Source organism: Macadamia integrifolia, chromosome 3 (assembly GCF_013358625.1).
Source record: "Macadamia integrifolia cultivar HAES 741 chromosome 3, SCU_Mint_v3, whole genome shotgun sequence".
Classification (NCBI taxonomy): domain Eukaryota; kingdom Viridiplantae; phylum Streptophyta; class Magnoliopsida; order Proteales; family Proteaceae; genus Macadamia; species Macadamia integrifolia.
In genome coordinates, this window is record NC_056559.1 from 6,199,257 (window position 1) to 6,216,380 (window position 17,124).

At 35.8% G+C, this 17,124-nt stretch overlaps 3 protein-coding genes across 3 annotated transcripts; 2 read left to right on the top strand and 1 right to left on the bottom strand.

Moving 5' to 3' along the window:
- Window positions 1-1,766: 1,766 nt before the first annotated feature.
- LOC122073500 (peroxidase 10-like) lies at window positions 1,767-4,313 on the top strand. Its single transcript, XM_042638092.1, has 4 exons — window positions 1,767-1,993; window positions 2,544-2,735; window positions 2,821-2,986; window positions 3,772-4,313. The coding sequence occupies exons 1-4, from the start codon at window positions 1,775-1,777 to the stop codon at window positions 4,179-4,181; spliced, it is 987 nt and encodes a 328-aa protein (XP_042494026.1). The 5' UTR covers window positions 1,767-1,774; the 3' UTR covers window positions 4,182-4,313.
- Window positions 4,314-9,649: 5,336 nt separating this feature from the next.
- On the top strand, window positions 9,650-10,027 carry LOC122073741. Its single transcript, XM_042638366.1, has one exon. It carries the CDS (start codon window positions 9,650-9,652, stop codon window positions 10,025-10,027), a length of 378 nt encoding a protein of 125 aa, XP_042494300.1.
- Window positions 10,028-12,596: 2,569 nt separating this feature from the next.
- LOC122072949 lies at window positions 12,597-16,385 on the bottom strand. Its single transcript, XM_042637392.1, has 2 exons — window positions 15,627-16,385; window positions 12,597-12,942 (listed from the first exon to the last, which is right to left on the bottom strand). Exons 1-2 carry the CDS (start codon window positions 16,110-16,112, stop codon window positions 12,760-12,762), a joined length of 669 nt encoding a protein of 222 aa, XP_042493326.1. The 5' UTR covers window positions 16,113-16,385; the 3' UTR covers window positions 12,597-12,759.
- Between the last annotated feature and the right edge of the window lie 739 nt (window positions 16,386-17,124).

The window sequence follows — 17,124 nt, forward strand, 5'->3', positions numbered from 1 at the left end:
CAAGAACCTTTTGTGTTCATCCTCTTGTCCCTATCCATTAGCCTATTAAGTCTACTTAATTATAATTTTACCACCCAATTTAAAATTGTACCTTAATTATTAATCTACTATTGGTTATTACGATTGAATTATTGAATATCTGAATGAATTATGCGTGATCTGATTCTGATTTTAAAATACGGATCTACATTAGTAGGGGTTGTTGTGAATTTTCTTGTTTGATAAGATAATATCAATGATGATATTTTAATTTGTTAAATGATTATCCATATTCTATTATTATTATTATTATTATTATTATTATTATTATTATTATTATTATTATTATTATTATTATTATTTTGACAAATATATGCTATTATTTACTATGATAGAAAATGGTTGATGGATCACCTGTCAACATTGCCTACGATAGACATGATTCATATTATATGTAAAACAAAAAAAAATTGAGAAATGATCCCCAATTGAAAAGTTATATTGGATTTAGGTATTCATGAGAGCATGTGATATTAAAATTTAATAGTAAACAACCAGTTTTAGTTCATTCTTAATACCAAAATAAACCCGTATTTTTACTCGTGAATTTTTACATAGCAATCATATTAAACACATACCGTATCATTGACGTGCGTGTTTTATTACATAAATTTCTAAAAAGTATTATTTCTATATGCCTGTTTAATTGTCATGCTATTATTGTCGTTCATAAATTTACCAAGTATTGGGGGGGTGGGGGTAATAGGTTATGGATTAAGTTTTCATTCACCTATGTTGGAAAGAGAATTCCTTTATCACTGGTTATGTAACACTAGGTTATGGATTGAACTGTCTCATCATTAACTCCACTCATTAACTGTACAAGATCGAAAATATCCTATCCCATACTAATCAAAGGGGTCCAGATCTTCATGGTGAGTGAAGAGAAACTGAGTCCACATAATATCATTGGGCCTTGCCCTCTGCATTTCTTAGCCCAGATAGACCTAATTGCCAACTACAGCTCCTGCCACACTCTACACTGCCAGGTTAATTCACAGTATCAATCCTGGTATCGATCGCCACCAGAAAAAATCCATCGTATCAGTTTGTATCAAACCAATTAAAGTAAAAAAAACATACTTCTTCTTCTTCTTCTTTTTTTTTCCTTTTTTTTTTTTAGTACTCAACCACCACAACTTCTTACATGGCGCGTGCCATAGGGATATACTGATCACTGATGCGTATACATTACTAGTTTCCACCAGAGTCACCTAGATTCCCACTTACTAATGAAGAACAAGTATAGCTTTGCTACCTTTCTGTTTAATATTATTATTATTGACAAGTGATTTAACCCCAAATTGGTACACCTTTTAGACTTAATTCAAAGATATCCAACCTAGCCCTCTAAAAGAATGACCCAGTCTTCAAATTGAAGACCATTTTTTCCACTCCTTTGAAGGTTAAGTCAAACCATGAACATAGATTCCTAATTGAATAATTGGTCCATGGAAATCTGGATTTCTAGAGATATATATCAGATTCCCATGACCCATCAATTGCCTCCTATTTCTTCCCTCCATTAAGAATTGATTAAGTGGTAATATACCAAACCCTAGCTATTAAGTAGACTATGGATAAAGGTAGTTCCACTTTGGAAACCAAAACAAGAGAAGCTTACATCATTTCCTTTAGGATTCTTGTTTGTTGTGTATAAATTGGCCTTATCCCCTCATTTGGAGCTAAACAAAGTTTGGGTTAAAGCATTAACAGCTTTTGTCATATGCAAGCCATGGATCCAAGCTCCTATACCCATTCACTCCTTTCCTTTGTTGTTGTGCTGGTTTTGAGTACTCCCTTGGCCTCTAGCCAACTTGATTACAAGTTTTATGATTCTACTTGTCCAAACCTAACAAATATTGTTAGGTCTGGTGTGTGGTCAGCTGTTGCTAATGAAACTAGAATGGGAGCATCTCTTCTACGTTTACACTTCCATGATTGTTTTGTCAATGTAAAACACTAACTCTACATATCCCTTTTATGTACTTTTCCTATCAATTTTGATTCATGGGTGACTAAGTTACAATTTAATGACTTTTGGGAGAGGGTTCCCTCTGACGGATGTTTTTTGATCTGGGCGTTTGAGGGTTCTCTCTCGAATCTTTCAATAGGGGGGGCTATTTTAGACAGTAGCGAGAAGGTGTGGAAAAGTGATTCGCATATTAGCATTGTGAGAATCTTTTTCCCTCGACTTCTATTAATGACTTATTACCAGTTTTCAAAAACCTGAATAGAATCAATCGAATCCATTATTCAAATCAAATCAACTGACCCTGATTCCGATTATGCCCAATTTTTAAATTCATGTTTTTTTTTAAATGTGGTTCCCACAGAAATCAATTAACTTACTTTTTATAGCAAAATCTATGAATCTTTTAAATGTAAGACTCGAGGTTCACAAATCTTTGCCGCTTGTTCCTGATTTCAATTTCTAGAAATTTGAATTTGAATACATGATATTTATGTTTGAAGTGTTCCATTTTGCCTTTTATAATATGTAGGGATGCGATGGATCTATTTTACTGGACGACACAAGTACCTTTACAGGTGAGAAAAATGCTGGGCCTAATCGCATGTCTGCTAGAGGTTATGAGGTCATTGATGCCATCAAAGCTAACTTGGAGAAGTCTTGCCCATCAACTGTCTCCTGTGCTGATATCTTGACTCTTGCAGCTAGAGAAGCTGTCCATCTTGTAAGAAACTATCTTATATATACTTTAGGAAAAGAACATGAATCTCTCTATTCTTGTTCTCTATACTTCTTCTTCTTCTTCTCAGGCTGGAGGGCCTTTCTGGTCACTACCATTAGGCAGGCGAGATGGCACGACTGCAAGCCAAAGTGCAGCTAATCAGCAGATACCGTCACCTTCTGAGCCTTTAGAAAACATCACTGCAAAATTTACTTCAAAAGGTCTGGAAATGAAGGATGTTGTTGTGCTCTCAGGTATATATATATCATTCTCTATCATCTTCATTGCAACTTACTTTCCTTTCTCCTTTTGTTATTGGTGAAGCCTGATCAAAGTTTAATGGAGGAAGTACTAGTCATTTCTCTCCAAAACCCCTAATTTTTTTTGAGTGTCGTATGTAGTGAGGCAATTTTGTATTTTCGGGGATTAGGTCTATATTGTAATGCTCAGGATGCTAGATATAGTGTGTTATCTCATAAGGAATTGTGAGTTAAGGTTTTGTAATTTCTTCATGAGAAGAGTAGAAGCTTTGGTATCGCTCAACCATGGACATAGCTCATCTTGGGTGAACCATGTAAATCATTGTGTTCTGTGTGTATGTGATTCTTTTTCGTTTTTCTTTTGCCAATCGTTGTTCTACTGCGTTGTTAATTCTTAACACCCTCGAAATAGACACAAATGGGTTTTTGTTTCTAAAATGTTTCATATATATATATGCACACACTATAGTGAGGTCAATTTTGCATTTTCGGGGATTAGGATTTCTCTGCATTGTAATGCTCAGGAGGCTATATATAAGGTGTTATCTCATAAGGAGGTACGAGTTAAGGTTTTGTTTTTCCTTCATAAGAATAGTAGAAGCTCTTGTATCGCTCAACCGTGGACATAGCCCATCTTGGGTGAACCATGTAAATCATTATATTCTGTGTGTATGTGATTCTTTTTTTTTTTTTCCAATCGTTGTTCTGCGTTGTTAACTCTATAACACCCATAAAGTAGACACAGATGAGTTTTTGTTTCTAAAATGTTTCATATATAGGTGCACACACCATAGGATTTGCAAAGTGCAGTTCCTTCAAGCAAAGGCTCTTCAACTTCAACAGCACCGGTAAGCCGGACCCAATACTTGGATCATCAATTCTCAATGATTTACAGAGTACTTGCCCAAATCAAGATAGTTCAGACAGTAACTTGGCAGCTCTTGACCTTGTAACACCTAACAAGTTTGATAATGTATATTATAAGAACCTCCTGAACAACTCAGGACTTCTACAATCAGATCAAGCTCTTATGGGAGATTCTAACAGTGCAGCCATGGTTAACAACTATATCAAGTACCCTTACCTGTTTGCCAATGATTTTGGGGCATCCATGGTGAAGATGGGAAGTATAGGTGTTCTTACAGGGAAAGATGGTGAGATAAGGAAGAACTGTCGCATGGTTAATTAAATGTAATGATAGAGTCTACACAGGCAATGCTTGGTAGCTTAGAACACAGAGAATGTAATAGTGGAAAGAAGAGTACGTGAAGTATGTACTTAACTTGTTGTATTAATAAAATCTTTTATCTTTGTTGGGCAAGTGTTGTTTTAATAACACAACTTGGAATTATAGGAGTTTGGATTAGGTTATCCTACAGTGCCTGGTCTCCACATGGAATCCACTTAATATGAAAACCTATTGTAAGAAGAGAGAGAGAGAGAGAGAGAGAGAGAGAGAAAATAAGTGGATTCCATGTGTGGATCAGTCATCGTATGAGAAGTCGAGAACCATTCTCGCATAAGGATGATCTGGACTCGAATTATAGTGCTGGTTGGTGAAAAGTGATCAAAGTAGATTAATATGAGTTTGAATCCTCTCCCTACTTGATGACCTCCCAATGAGAATGTCATTTTCAAGCTTCAAGCCCCGGTTCTAAGTATCAGTATTGGTTCTAGTTCTAATATGTGTTTCGGAATCAGACCAAGTCTTGCCTTGATTCTAAAAATAAAAATTGGTATTTATACCAAACTTGTCTACTTTTGGTATTATGTTATAGTATATATCTACTATAACATAATAGTTCTAATCATCGGTTCCAGCGAATTAATGTAGCCAAGTCTCGCCTTGATTCTGTTTCCTATATCCGGATTGTAATCATTTTCTATTTGATTCAATTCGATTCTGATTTCGATCTACCGATTTGGCACTCTTACTGTAAACTATCCAATTTTTTTCCTACTCCCAGTAAACGTTGGAAAATAGGGTAAAGCAGCATTGAATTGATACCCTGATCACAAGTGACCAATGTCTAGCGTTTTCTTCCTTTGTTTTGTCTATGTTCTTCTGTTTACAGTTTTGACAGACCAATGTCGCCTCCTCTCCTTCGTTTGCAAGAGGTCAGAAGAAAGGAATCAATTCCCTTCTTTTTTCCTTCACCATAATTGTGATGACCACCAAACTTAAAGAGTTTTGCATAACTCGTCCACCTTGAACCATCATCTTCATAATGTATATAATATATATACATAAAGGTAGAGGGTTGGGCATCCATTAGTTTTCCTGAAGCTAGCGTCTCAATCAACTAAGGGCATTGGGATCATCTTCAAAATGGAGAGATGCTGGGCACCCAACAGGCCAACTCAATGTCCAGCCTTTTCCCAATAGTGAAACGCGAAAAATAAAATAAAATAAAATAAATAAACAAAAATAAATAAATCTTACTTCCCTTATGTCAAGATACAAATGATACAAAATTCACCGTACGTTAAAGATGCTCCCACGTGCTAGCACGATAGCCACAAGGACAAGTAGAGCTCCTTTGCTTTTAACTAAATACTCTCTTGTTTCTCAAAGTTTGAAATTGGTCATTACTCTATCCAAAAATAAAAAAGAGAGTTTGACTCTTTGCATATATCCTTTTTTTTTTTCCCTCTTTGGTAGAAAGTAAAGACTCTTACATATATCTCAAGTTCTCAACCATCCAAATTTGGGCAGGGTGGGTGCTAATTAATACTAGCCAACCAATATGAGTTCCTTTAAAATGCAAAGATTGGCCCAAATCTCTCTTCACTAATTACATAAAACTGAATTAAGATTGTGTTTGATTGCTCAGAAATGTAAGTTCATCAAGTGTATGTAATAGGATTACATGGCAACGGTAATCAAAATTGAGTGACAGCCAATAATTGATCTATCATGCATGTACCATTTTTACTAATATGTTTATGGGAAAAAGAATGCTATCTGGTCGCAAACCCTTTCGCTCTCTCACAAGGTCATGTGAAATGATGCCTTAACCCCCCCTCTGAGTGGATACCCACATGTGCTCCCCCATTGGCCCAAGTGCTGATGTGGAGCTCACATGATCAGGTAGTATTCTTCATCCTTTTCTTTATCCATCACAAATATATAGTTGTTCATCTAGGTAGGATCCATTATTTTTTTTTAATTAAATATTTACTGGTTTAGTAATATATATATATATATATATGCATATATCATAGTCATCACAAATAGTAGGACTCAAAACTTTAGATGAAGAAGCCCAATATGGATTGCTATGGGCATCAAAGTTCCATTGATATACATAACTGGGTGCTTAGAAAGATACCTAATAAGGTATGCTAGGAAATAGATTTATACAACTAATGATGTGAATTTAAAACCAAAACCGTTTACTAAAACCGAACTGAGCCGTTTACATCAAAGTCATAAAACTGTTTAGTAAATGGTTCGGTTATGGTTTCAAGTTTCAGGCCGATTAGCCAAACAGGTTGAAATCGAACCGAGCAGTTTAACCCACGATTTCAAACTGAATTGAAACCGTGAAAATCGAACCATTTAAACCATCAAAATCTATCCGATTAACCCGTTTAAAGATTAAATACGGTGGTTGCAAAATATCATTAGTATCTCATTTGATTCAAAGATTGAGTGTTGCAAGCCTGCAAGTAATTCTAGAGGTAGCTTGCTCATTGTTTGAAATGCCAATTAAATTAATCCAACGCACTAAATAAAATGTAAACTAACAAAAATGCAATTTTTGCTTATACCATGGCATATTAAATATATTTTTTTTTAATATTCTAACACATTATTTGCTGGGGTGGAGAAGAAGAAAATCCCTGCTGTAAGTATTACTTACTGACTTGGTAAATGCACTTGAGACTATTTTCTATCAAAATATTTTTTTTTGTTCAATTGTTTGGTTGTTTTAACAAAATATAATGATTTGCATTTCACATTCTCAAGATTGAATCATTTATCACCAAAAGAAAATTTTAGCAAACATGCGAATAAACTAACAAATCGATTACTAACCGTTTAAAAATCATATAGAATGAATCGAAACCGAAACAGTTTAAGTGAAACTGAAACCATTTAAAAACTGTGGAAATCGAAACCGTTTACTAAATGGTTGCGGTTTCAGAAAGTGCAACCGTTTAATAAATGGTAAGATTATGATTTTAACCAAAATATATGTGAACCAAACAGAACCGAACCAATTAACACACTTATATTCAACTGAATTACTGACTACATGGTAGGTCATGGTCCATCATACATACACCTTTTGTTTTTGTTTTTATATTATTTATTAAGATTTTAAGAAGGTTGAGAAAGCAATAGATCATCTCCTTTATAGTATTATGTTAATACATAAGGGCTAGAATAGGTAAGATGAGGAGGGTCCATGTTATTAAAAGGTAAAAATTGAGGATCAACAACATTGTAATGGTAATAATGGATAAACAAGAACAAATATTGTATAAATTTGTTCTAAAAAGTAAATTATACAAATTTGAAGCTTTAAACTCTCTCTCTCTCTCTCTAAAATACAAATACTCTATAGAAAAATTAGGCCACTTGGAATTTTATTTACCTATCTTATCCCTAATGATTGATTAACATTGGATATGACTTTTAGAAAAGGGTTTGTTGATGGGCTACGTGGCCCTATGCTAGTGGGGAAAATGGAAACATGCACCAGACATCCAAGTAGAAGGATAGAAATAATGAACTTGCTTTCTATCAAAAAAAATTATAATTAATAATAATAATAACAATAATGAACTTGCACTTTTTTCAATGGTGTCACACCTACATTAGTGTGACAATGACATACAATAAATTAAAGTTAGGCTGAGAAATAATTAGATGTAAGACCACCTACAATTTGACCATGGAAATACATATGTTACCTCCCATAAGAAAGAGAGAGAGAGAGAGAGATCACAAGACACTCTTTACCCCCACCCCAAAAAAAAAAAAAAAAATACAAGAGTCGAGACTCGAGAGAGAAGAAAAAGATTAAAATGTAATTCATTTGTCTGAACTCCAACTAATTGTGGTAGAAAGAGAAATTTTTTGAAATATATTTAACCAAAAAAAAAAGCATTTGAAATGTGAGTGGATTGCAAAAGATTCTTCTCTGTTTGAAGGAATTATAAATTGAAATAATCTTAGAATCAAGGGTCAAATCAGTTCCAAATGTTTTCGATCTAGATTAGATCTAAACCGGTTGGAATCATTCCACAAAACCCTTGAATCTGTCCTTTAAATCTGAAAATTCAATGATTCAACACAAAACCTTAGAATCGACTGCTCCAGAATGTTCAGAATTGAGATCAATCACGATCAATTCCAATTTGATTTGATTCCAATTTTTTAAACAGTGGTTTTGACTCCCTTGATTTTAAATACAACATTCTAGAATCCAGCCATAATGAATAGTTTCCATGATTCACTTTTTTTTTTTGGTAGAATCCATGATTCACAGTTCTTTTAATGGTGGTTAAATCTATGGAAGTTTCATGGTGGCTGATCCTAATCAATTACATTCACCAATCACTTGGTCCCAGGGATTGATCACTCTAGGAGGCAGGAGAAAGGAATAAAGATGAGGTGAGTGGCAACTGGCAGCTAGCAACTGAGAACACTTTCCTACAATCATAAAGATTCAATTATTCAAACGATACCAGCCCAAATGGTTCTATTTATTAATATTGAATGAATTCAAATCTATTTTTGGCTTTGAGATTTTCTTACAATAGACAAAATCCCAGGAATTTAATGGAGAATAATATTGAATCGGATAACTGGCATTCAAAAAGGCCCAGAATTCTCGCAGAGAAACATGATGTTTTCTCTCTGCCTACTACTACTTTCACTCTCATGGTGAAATCATTTTCACTTATTTTGCTTTAATTTTGCCACATAAAAACAGAACAAAACAAAAGCCCAAGTTTTTCTAAGTTGCTGTTATTCTGTTTAAAATAAAGTCAAATCACTTTTTTCCTTCTCAATTTTAAATTAGAATAGCAGAAAGTTGATGTTGTTTTCCATGATTTCCAGTACCTGAAAAGAGTCCTGAAAAAAGCTCTTTGGATTTTGAAGGGTTTTTCTAGGGTTTTGGTCAAGCCCAAGCTCCCAACAAATATTTTAGCTTTTCATTACCTTCTCTCCCTCTCTCTATCTCTCTCTCTTTCTCTAATATTGAGGTGGCTAATCATAGCTTTTCAGAAAGAACAACATTTTACAGCTGAAAACCCAGACCCTTTCCGTAATTTCATTTGTCTCATCTATCCACGTTCCAAGTTTGAAGTTTAAACTTTACAGCCAAGAAGGTGGAGCAAAAAGAATCAGAATTTATGGTTTTGGAGGGGTTTATAAGCATATCTACAGTCTTTTCTAGTTTTTCCTCTTGCCTCCCCTTTTGGTTTTTCTTGAAGAACTAAGTAAAAAGGTCTCAACTTTCTCATTCAGTTCTTCTCCCTCCTCTTGCTCCGTCAATCATCGTAAGCTTCTCCAATGTTTCTTAGATGAAAACTCCAAAGCTCTTCCAACTCAAGTAGCAGAAGAAGTCTTTAGTTTTTGTATATTCTTGTTTCAAGGAAGAAGAATACTCTGGTTTTCTGGGTTTGTTTCTAGTGAAAATGTCAATGCCAATAGGACCTCAGCAACAACAAACTCCATCGATGACTACAAATCAGGAGAGTTACAGCAGTACCCACTCGAACCATGGATCAATAGGCGCTGTTATCGCTGTCCTGGCTCTGATCACTATCTTGGGCGTTGTTGCTGGGATGATTGGGCGTCTCTGCTCTGGAAGAAGAGTCATGGGCCATGGCCAGTACGATTTTGAAGGTTGGGTGGAGACCAAATGCGCTTCTTGCATTGACGGAAGGATCGATCTTCCTCCACCGCGATCCTCCGGAGACTCTGTTCCTATTGCAATCCCGATCGAAACTCCTCAAGAAAAGAAACGGACAGAACAATCTGCAGAGAACCCACCTTCTGCTTCTGATTCTTGACATGGTATATCCATCTTTTTCATTTTTTTACTGTATCTGAAATGGGCTATGTTCTTGTTGTTAAGTTCCCTCTTTTGGTTGTTCTTCATGGGATTCCCCCTTTCATGAGATGAGGAGCACTGGGTTATTCGTGGATGTTAGAGATTTCAAAGAACTCAGCTTTAAATTCATAATCTTCTGTGTCTTCTTTGTAGATTACCCTGATCATCTTTGCCACCCATCATGGTCTCTCTCCTGACTCCTCTCCACCATGACTGAACCCAGAAATTATTCATTAAGTACTCATCTTACAGTGACAAAACGGATTCAATTTCTAGTTACTCTGTTCTAAACGGTGAAAAAAAGGTAAAAATTTACTCTGCTAACTTCTTTTCTTTTTTTGGTTCTTCACAACGCATTAAAAGACATTCCAATGTCGGGTGCATGAGAGTCTGGCCATCATGGAAGGCACCATCACAGGTCCCAGAGTTTAAGCCTCAAGGCCAAGGGGCCTTTCCCACTGTCATTCTGCCCCAAAGCTGTTTCATTTTTTAAACCCCACCAAACACTTTACAGTTTCTGAGACATATATTATAGTAGTAGTTACTAGTTTAGGAACTCAGATCCCTCAGTAGCCTCACTTACTGATCAATAATGACTGATGAGTGATGATGGCTAAAACTTAAGTAAATAAATAAATTTGTAAGAAACAGTTGTGGTCACTAAAGTGCAAGATTCCGACCGGATATTTATTATTTATATTTTTTTTAATAGCTCAAGTCATTCTTGTTTGGTGAGAAATTGATGGAAAAAATAATAAGCATAATGTTTTCCTTTTGGGAAGATGAATACTGCCTGGCTGGTTGCATGGACCTTGCACCGATGGAGGGGCCAATAAAAAAATGTGCAGTGAAATCAACCAATGGAGATTTTTAATTTTGTAACGGGCAAAGCGGTCATATAGGGGGCTGGGTCAGGATGCAGGTTGCGTATGACAGAGCAACGTTTCTTTCCTTAACTTTTTTAATTGTTTGCTTGTGGATAGAATAAAAAAAGAAAACAAATTCAAATTTTAATTAACTTTGAGAATGAAGAAAGGACCAAAGGCATGGATCCCGTTGCTAGCGAAAAAAAAAAGAAAGGACTGAGTTTTCCTAAGGAGACGGAATCCACTCCTAGATCATGATCTTCAACAACAATCTCACATCATTTATTGGGTGTGGGTTCCCACATCTAGAGGTGGCCTCCAAACCTATTGAGAAAGTTATACAAGTTGGGCCAGATGATGAGATCTCAGATTGTCCCTTGATTTGTTAAAATTAATCCCTTTCTAGAGCTGAGGTTGGGAGAAGGTGCATCCCACTTTCACGAGAATGTTGAACAGCCATCATTAATGAATATTGATTAACCAGTTAAATTTGTCTAGAAAAGATAAACATGGGCGGGTCCATATTATAAAGGACCCTATACCCATCTCACTCATAAATTTTCAGCACAATAAGATTATATAATGTGAGTCAAATCATGGTCCAAAATTATAAAAGTTTACAAGAATTTTATTAAAACCTTTAACATTTAATAATGTAAGTTACAGGCTTGACAGTGACTTTCTACAACCCTAAAGGCATTTCTATTTATCTTCAGTAGTTGAAATTTGATTAGTGAGATGAATGCAAAACCCTTTATAAGATGAACCACCCAAACTCCAATCAATCAATCAAGTGGCAATTTTATCTCCAAAACCTGCTTAGACATTTAAACAATTTTAGAGCAACTTATTTCTTTCAATTTATAAGGCAATAGGTTTTCTACACGGCCGCACCACTCATCGAATGGCGGAGATATAGTTACAGAGCGTGACAGTGTGTATTGTGTAAACACCATGTCTACCTCCTCCCACCCCCAACCCCCAAACCCCAGGAAAAAAAGAAAAATGGACTAAGGGCAGAAGCACCAGGGATGGCACATACAAAACCGTGCACAAAATTTAGGAAACAATTTTATAATATAAAGCTTGATCCCTAATAAAGAAAAGGAAACAGAATATTCATCAAGTCACAGATGCCACATTATTTCTTAAACTACTTAAATTTAATTCTGAAAATGGCAACCAATTTTTTTTATCTTTGTTGCACCGAAAGAAAATTGCACAAAAAAAATATACTTTACTCCATTCCACCTGATTACAAATTAAGGGAATCAAGGGAAGAGACATTAATTCAAAAAAGAAAATGGAAACTTTGGTAATCATGAATATGTAACTAAAAATCTTAAGCTGAAAAGAAGAACTTAAAATATACCAAATATAACAGTTAAATTTATATGTGGAAACTTTATTTTTCCTACTCAAATCCAAGTAATAGGACTGAGAGTGAACTAAAACTTTATTGCTACATTTAACAAGTTTTACAGTTAGTTAGAAAATGATTTTTTTGTTAAATTCCATTTCCCTTCACTTTACTTCCAACAGGGCAGAGCAATAGCCTATGCTAGCGAAATGGTGATTGTTGACTGCATTTATATAGATGACAGCATCACCAATGGTTGCCTAGTTTCAAATATTTTTCCTCCAAGCTTCAAAATTCAAAGATGACTCAAGAGTTCAATTCCTTCTCTAGTTTAAAAAAATCAAAGCTAACCTCCATCATTAAGTCCAGAAACTGTAATTTTTAACTGTGCAAACATCATCAAACTTTGATTAATATAAACACATTACATTGAAAAAGATCAAGGATTTAAAGGAACTTGCTTGGTTAACCTGGCCCTGACGGTGAACTTTTGGCAGTGTCTTTCTGAGGCTGCTTCATTTTGAGAAGATGAGAGAGACCGGCAACCACATGAAGCCGGCTGGATGGAACACCTGTTTTTGCTAATGCTCTCCCATATTTGTCAAGGAGTACAAAACAAGGGACATATCTGATGTCATAATAGAGGAGCTGCAAGAAACATATTACTAAATCAAATCAAATCAGCTGGAAACTCATTTTTCTTCAACTATATGAGTGACATCAACCACTTTCAAGCTTGAATGCAATCATGATGCACATACCACAGCTAAAGAAAGTGGTTCAAGCACAAATGAGAGATGATAGTTCCAATATGAAATTTGATGCAAATATGAACCTGCTCAAACATATCTACATGTGATGCACAAACCACAACCACATTTCCAAAGAAAATGGTTTGAGCACAAATGAACGATGACATTTCCCACAGGAAATGGAGGGTAATTATAGTCAGAAAGACTAAGCGGACTAGGAAATGAAGGGTCATTGTTATCATCAGGACTTGGTGGATTAGTACCATGATTGGATTGTAGACAAGTATCATGATCGGATTGTGCCACATGCACCTTCAACCACTAAAGTATGAACATATGCACTTGAAGATTTCTGTAAAAATAATAATAATTAAAAAAAAAGAAGCACTAGCATACCTCACTTGTCAGACTCAGCCATCTCAGGAAGAAGTTCTTGGTTCAGATGAACATTCAATCCTGCTCCTATACAACTGGACTCTAGCCCAATTACTAATGCCACTACTCTTCCACTTGCAAAACCTACTTTGACCTTCACACTGATGGAATCCTATCATCTTTGGCCATTTCTAAATGTTTACAATTAGCTTCAATCAAAACAATTTGACATTACAAATTTAACTTAACCACCAGGGACATTGAAACTGCCCCCACTCCGTTGCTTCTTTTGGTAATAACAGACTGTTCCTTTCTTTTCCTTACCTCAGCTATGACAGCAAACGTGTGAAATGCTTGGGGGAAAATAAGGCATCTCAACATCACATGTTCAGTCCCTTTATTATAAATATTGTTGAAGTTGCCTCCAAGGATACAGCAAACTCCAGTATATAAATGATATGCAACTCACTTGATAAATAGTCGGTCTCCATGAGTAGGCATGTAGCATATGCAAATTGTGACTGTCTCTACACTATTACACAACATACAGTTTAACCTTAAAATGTACAATTCCAAGGTTCAAAGCTTTGATCAAAATGTTTCAAAATTTTCGAAATATTTTGATTTTCCTCAACACTATGAAATGAAATCACGTAGAAAATACAAAGTTTTTTTTTTTTGGTGTGAAATAAGTGAAACGAAATTATCAAGATGTCAAAATTTAGGTAATGATAGAAATGTTACATTCCTTCACATAAAATTCAAATTTCAAGCCAAAATGGTCGGAATTGCAAGAATGCTAGGCTCATATAATTGTATGTTAACTGCATTAAGCTTTGTTTCCTCATGAAAATGAATGGACATTAGTATGAATGACTTGATGTCAAAAAATAAAAGACTGAGAATCGCTACCTGGTCGTGTGCAGCCTGCGCTAGCACCTCAGCCAATGGGACAGTGCACTGGGGTATCCAACATGGAGGGCTGCGAGGTCATTTCGCAGCCCATTGTGAGAGGGCGTAGGGGAACGCGACTGGGTAGCATTCTTTTTTCCATAAATTAATTATGTATACAATAACTTATATAAGTGAAAGGACACCACACCTGCATTATACACTAAGTCAATTCTATTAACTTCAACTATCTAGCACACGTACACCCTCATTTTGAAATGATTACTACAGTTCCATCTGATTGAGTGTTGAGTTTACTGGTCGTAGTAACTAATAAGTATTTATTAATAAAATATAATAACAGGAATTGGACAAGGTTTGAGACTTTGACAGGATAAGTCTTTTCAATCTTTGCTGAAATCAAAATATTTCCTTTTGAAATGGTTGAAATCTGGTAGATATTTAGTAAAATTTTGGGAAATGAAGGGAAAATAGGGATATATTTAGAATTTTGTGATGAAATTTAGGGGATGCTTATTTAAGTATAAATAGGCATGTATCAATTATTAGATGTAAAAAAAGACCCACTCAAAGTGGTACTACTTCAAATCAAGAGGATTCAATCAAATCGCAGCTGTGAACATGACCTAGTTTATTCCTCCACACAACAACATGACTATAACTCCAAGTAACATGCAAAAACAACACTTCATTAAACATGTAACTTCTCAAACAGGAAATGAGAGCTTATCTAAATATGTCTTACCACCCCTTCCCCCACCAACGTAAATGTTCTGGAGACAAAAGTACATGGATAATAAAACCTAAATCTGATTCTGGCCAGTGAATTGTCATCATAAGTTCCGATATCATGTACCTCGATAGTTTTGTCATGTATCTAACCACTTCTAGTAAACAGGTTTCACTTGATCCATAAAATGGAATCCATATCAAATGCTGATTAAATATGAAGCTCACCCATTGCTTTGCTCACTAAAACTAGTGCGTCACCTACATGTTAAATTCCAGAATGTAATGGATAAAGAACCTGTTGCAGTTTGCTTCAAATGCCTTATATATAAAATGCCATCCATGAAAAGCAGTTCCAGATAAAAACCCAAAAACCAAAAAAGGAATCCCATGCCTCGAATTGCATCAAAACCCAAGTACCCAACTGTATAACTACTACATAAAAAGGCCAAATTCAATCCCCCCCCCCCCCCCCCGGGATTGGTCAAACTCTATAGCAAACAGAAAAGTTCGAATTTCACAGAGTCGAAAAGATTGCTATAATGAGGGAGCAATGGTACAAACCTCAGGTAGCCATTTCTCGTTCTCTGCATCCGCCAAGACAATGTTAAGCCAGTCCGAATTCCTTCCCTCTATCTCCATAACAAGATTGAGCATAGAACTGCAAAGTCTGCATTTGGGAGAGTAGAACTCAATAACTGTAGCCTCTTTCCCGCTGGCCAGAGCTGAAGCTAGAGCTCGGTGCTCAGCTTCACCTTGTTCTTCCGGGGACAAAACCTGTTTCCTCGTCTTCAACGAATTTGTGCTCTTCGTGAAGGGTTTAATTCCGATATCGAAATCGAAGGGTTTGAAGGATTTAGTGGAGGGATCTGGGGTTTTAAAAGCTGAATCTAAGAGATTGGTAGCGAGGAGTCCGAGATTTTGCATAGATTTGAAGAGCCAAGGAACTTCGAACTGGCAGGGATTAGACCTTGTAACTTTAGGGTTTTGATGGATGTCCCATGGCCAATTCAAGCAGAAGATACGTTGCTGTTTTGGTGCTATTCCCATGTTGAGCCTCTTCTTCTCTCTTCTCTCTTCTCTCTTCTCTCATACGGTCCCTTCTGGCTTCTACTCCAGATCAGGGTTTGAGGAATCGGAATCCGATCGATCCAATTCCAGTCCCTTCGAGTCGGTCAATTTGTTTTTTAGGGTTGAGGTCGATTCTGAATTCTGATCGATTCTCGATTGATTTCGGTTGATTCCGGTTGAATCTGAATAGAAATCCTTTGAAACTCATTTCAGTTGTCCATTCTGCTTATTTAAGCCGGGGCATGGACGTCTTTTAACTGCCTAGTTCGACTTCTGAACATAGGACGGATTTTGGCTCAAGTCTCCAATTCTTCATCCTCCAATACTCTACCAATTTTCTACATGTTTGCTGACACATGTCCCATTTTAATCCAATGGTTGTGAATCTTAAATGAAACCCTTATGTCAAAACCCTAAATTTTTTAACGAAAATCTGAACTCCCTTCTTCATTCAGGTTTACAGTTCTTCATTGTGGGTTGAGACTTAGATCAAGAGGTGATGTCTGGAGAAGAGCCAAAATCTCGATATTAATGGCGAACAATTGGGTCAGCCTAGATTTATTGTTGGTTGAAGTGTTGCTTTGAGGAAAAAATGTTTGAAAAGAGGTTTGATCAACTGCCATTTGATTAGAATGGGACATATGTTGCGAGTAAATATAGAATTGGTAAAAAATTGAAAAATGAAGAATTAGATACGAATCAAATCTGCATGGCATGCCTCCTCATTAGTCTTGCGCATTAGTATAGTACTTCTCGCACCAACAGGATAAGGTTCTTTTGCCCTATAATTAATGTGAATGATAAACTACTACCTTAAAAAAAAAATGAGAGTTTATTCAGTTTTGGTTCAATTTTGATTTTCACATGTTAGATCTTGAACCAAACCAAAATGAACAGATTCAAACCTTTACACACGGTAGCTTACTTAGTTACTTTGCCAAACTTTGAAACCCTAGACCTTTCTTTTTTTTTGGGGGGGGGGGGGGGGGGG

What these genes read in the sequence shown, in the direction of transcription:
- LOC122073741 (XM_042638366.1), top strand. Translation starts at nt 9,650, where the DNA reads ATGTCAATGCCAATAGGACCTCAGCAACAACAAACTCCATCGATGACT.
- LOC122073500 (XM_042638092.1), top strand. Translation starts at nt 1,775, where the DNA reads ATGGATCCAAGCTCCTATACCCATTCACTCCTTTCCTTTGTTGTTGTG. An exon ending in TCCATGATTGTTTTGTCAAT is followed by an intron (nt 1,994 to 2,543) that starts GTAAAACACTAA and finishes TATAATATGTAG; the next exon opens with GGATGCGATGGATCTATTTT. An exon ending in CTAGAGAAGCTGTCCATCTT is followed by an intron (nt 2,736 to 2,820) that starts GTAAGAAACTAT and finishes TCTTCTTCTCAG; the next exon opens with GCTGGAGGGCCTTTCTGGTC.
- LOC122072949 (XM_042637392.1), bottom strand. Translation starts at nt 16,112, where the DNA reads ATGGGAATAGCACCAAAACAGCAACGTATCTTCTGCTTGAATTGGCCA. An exon ending in ACGAGAAATGGCTACCTGAG is followed by an intron (nt 12,943 to 15,626) that starts GTTTGTACCATT and finishes TGTTTCTTGCAG; the next exon opens with CTCCTCTATTATGACATCAG.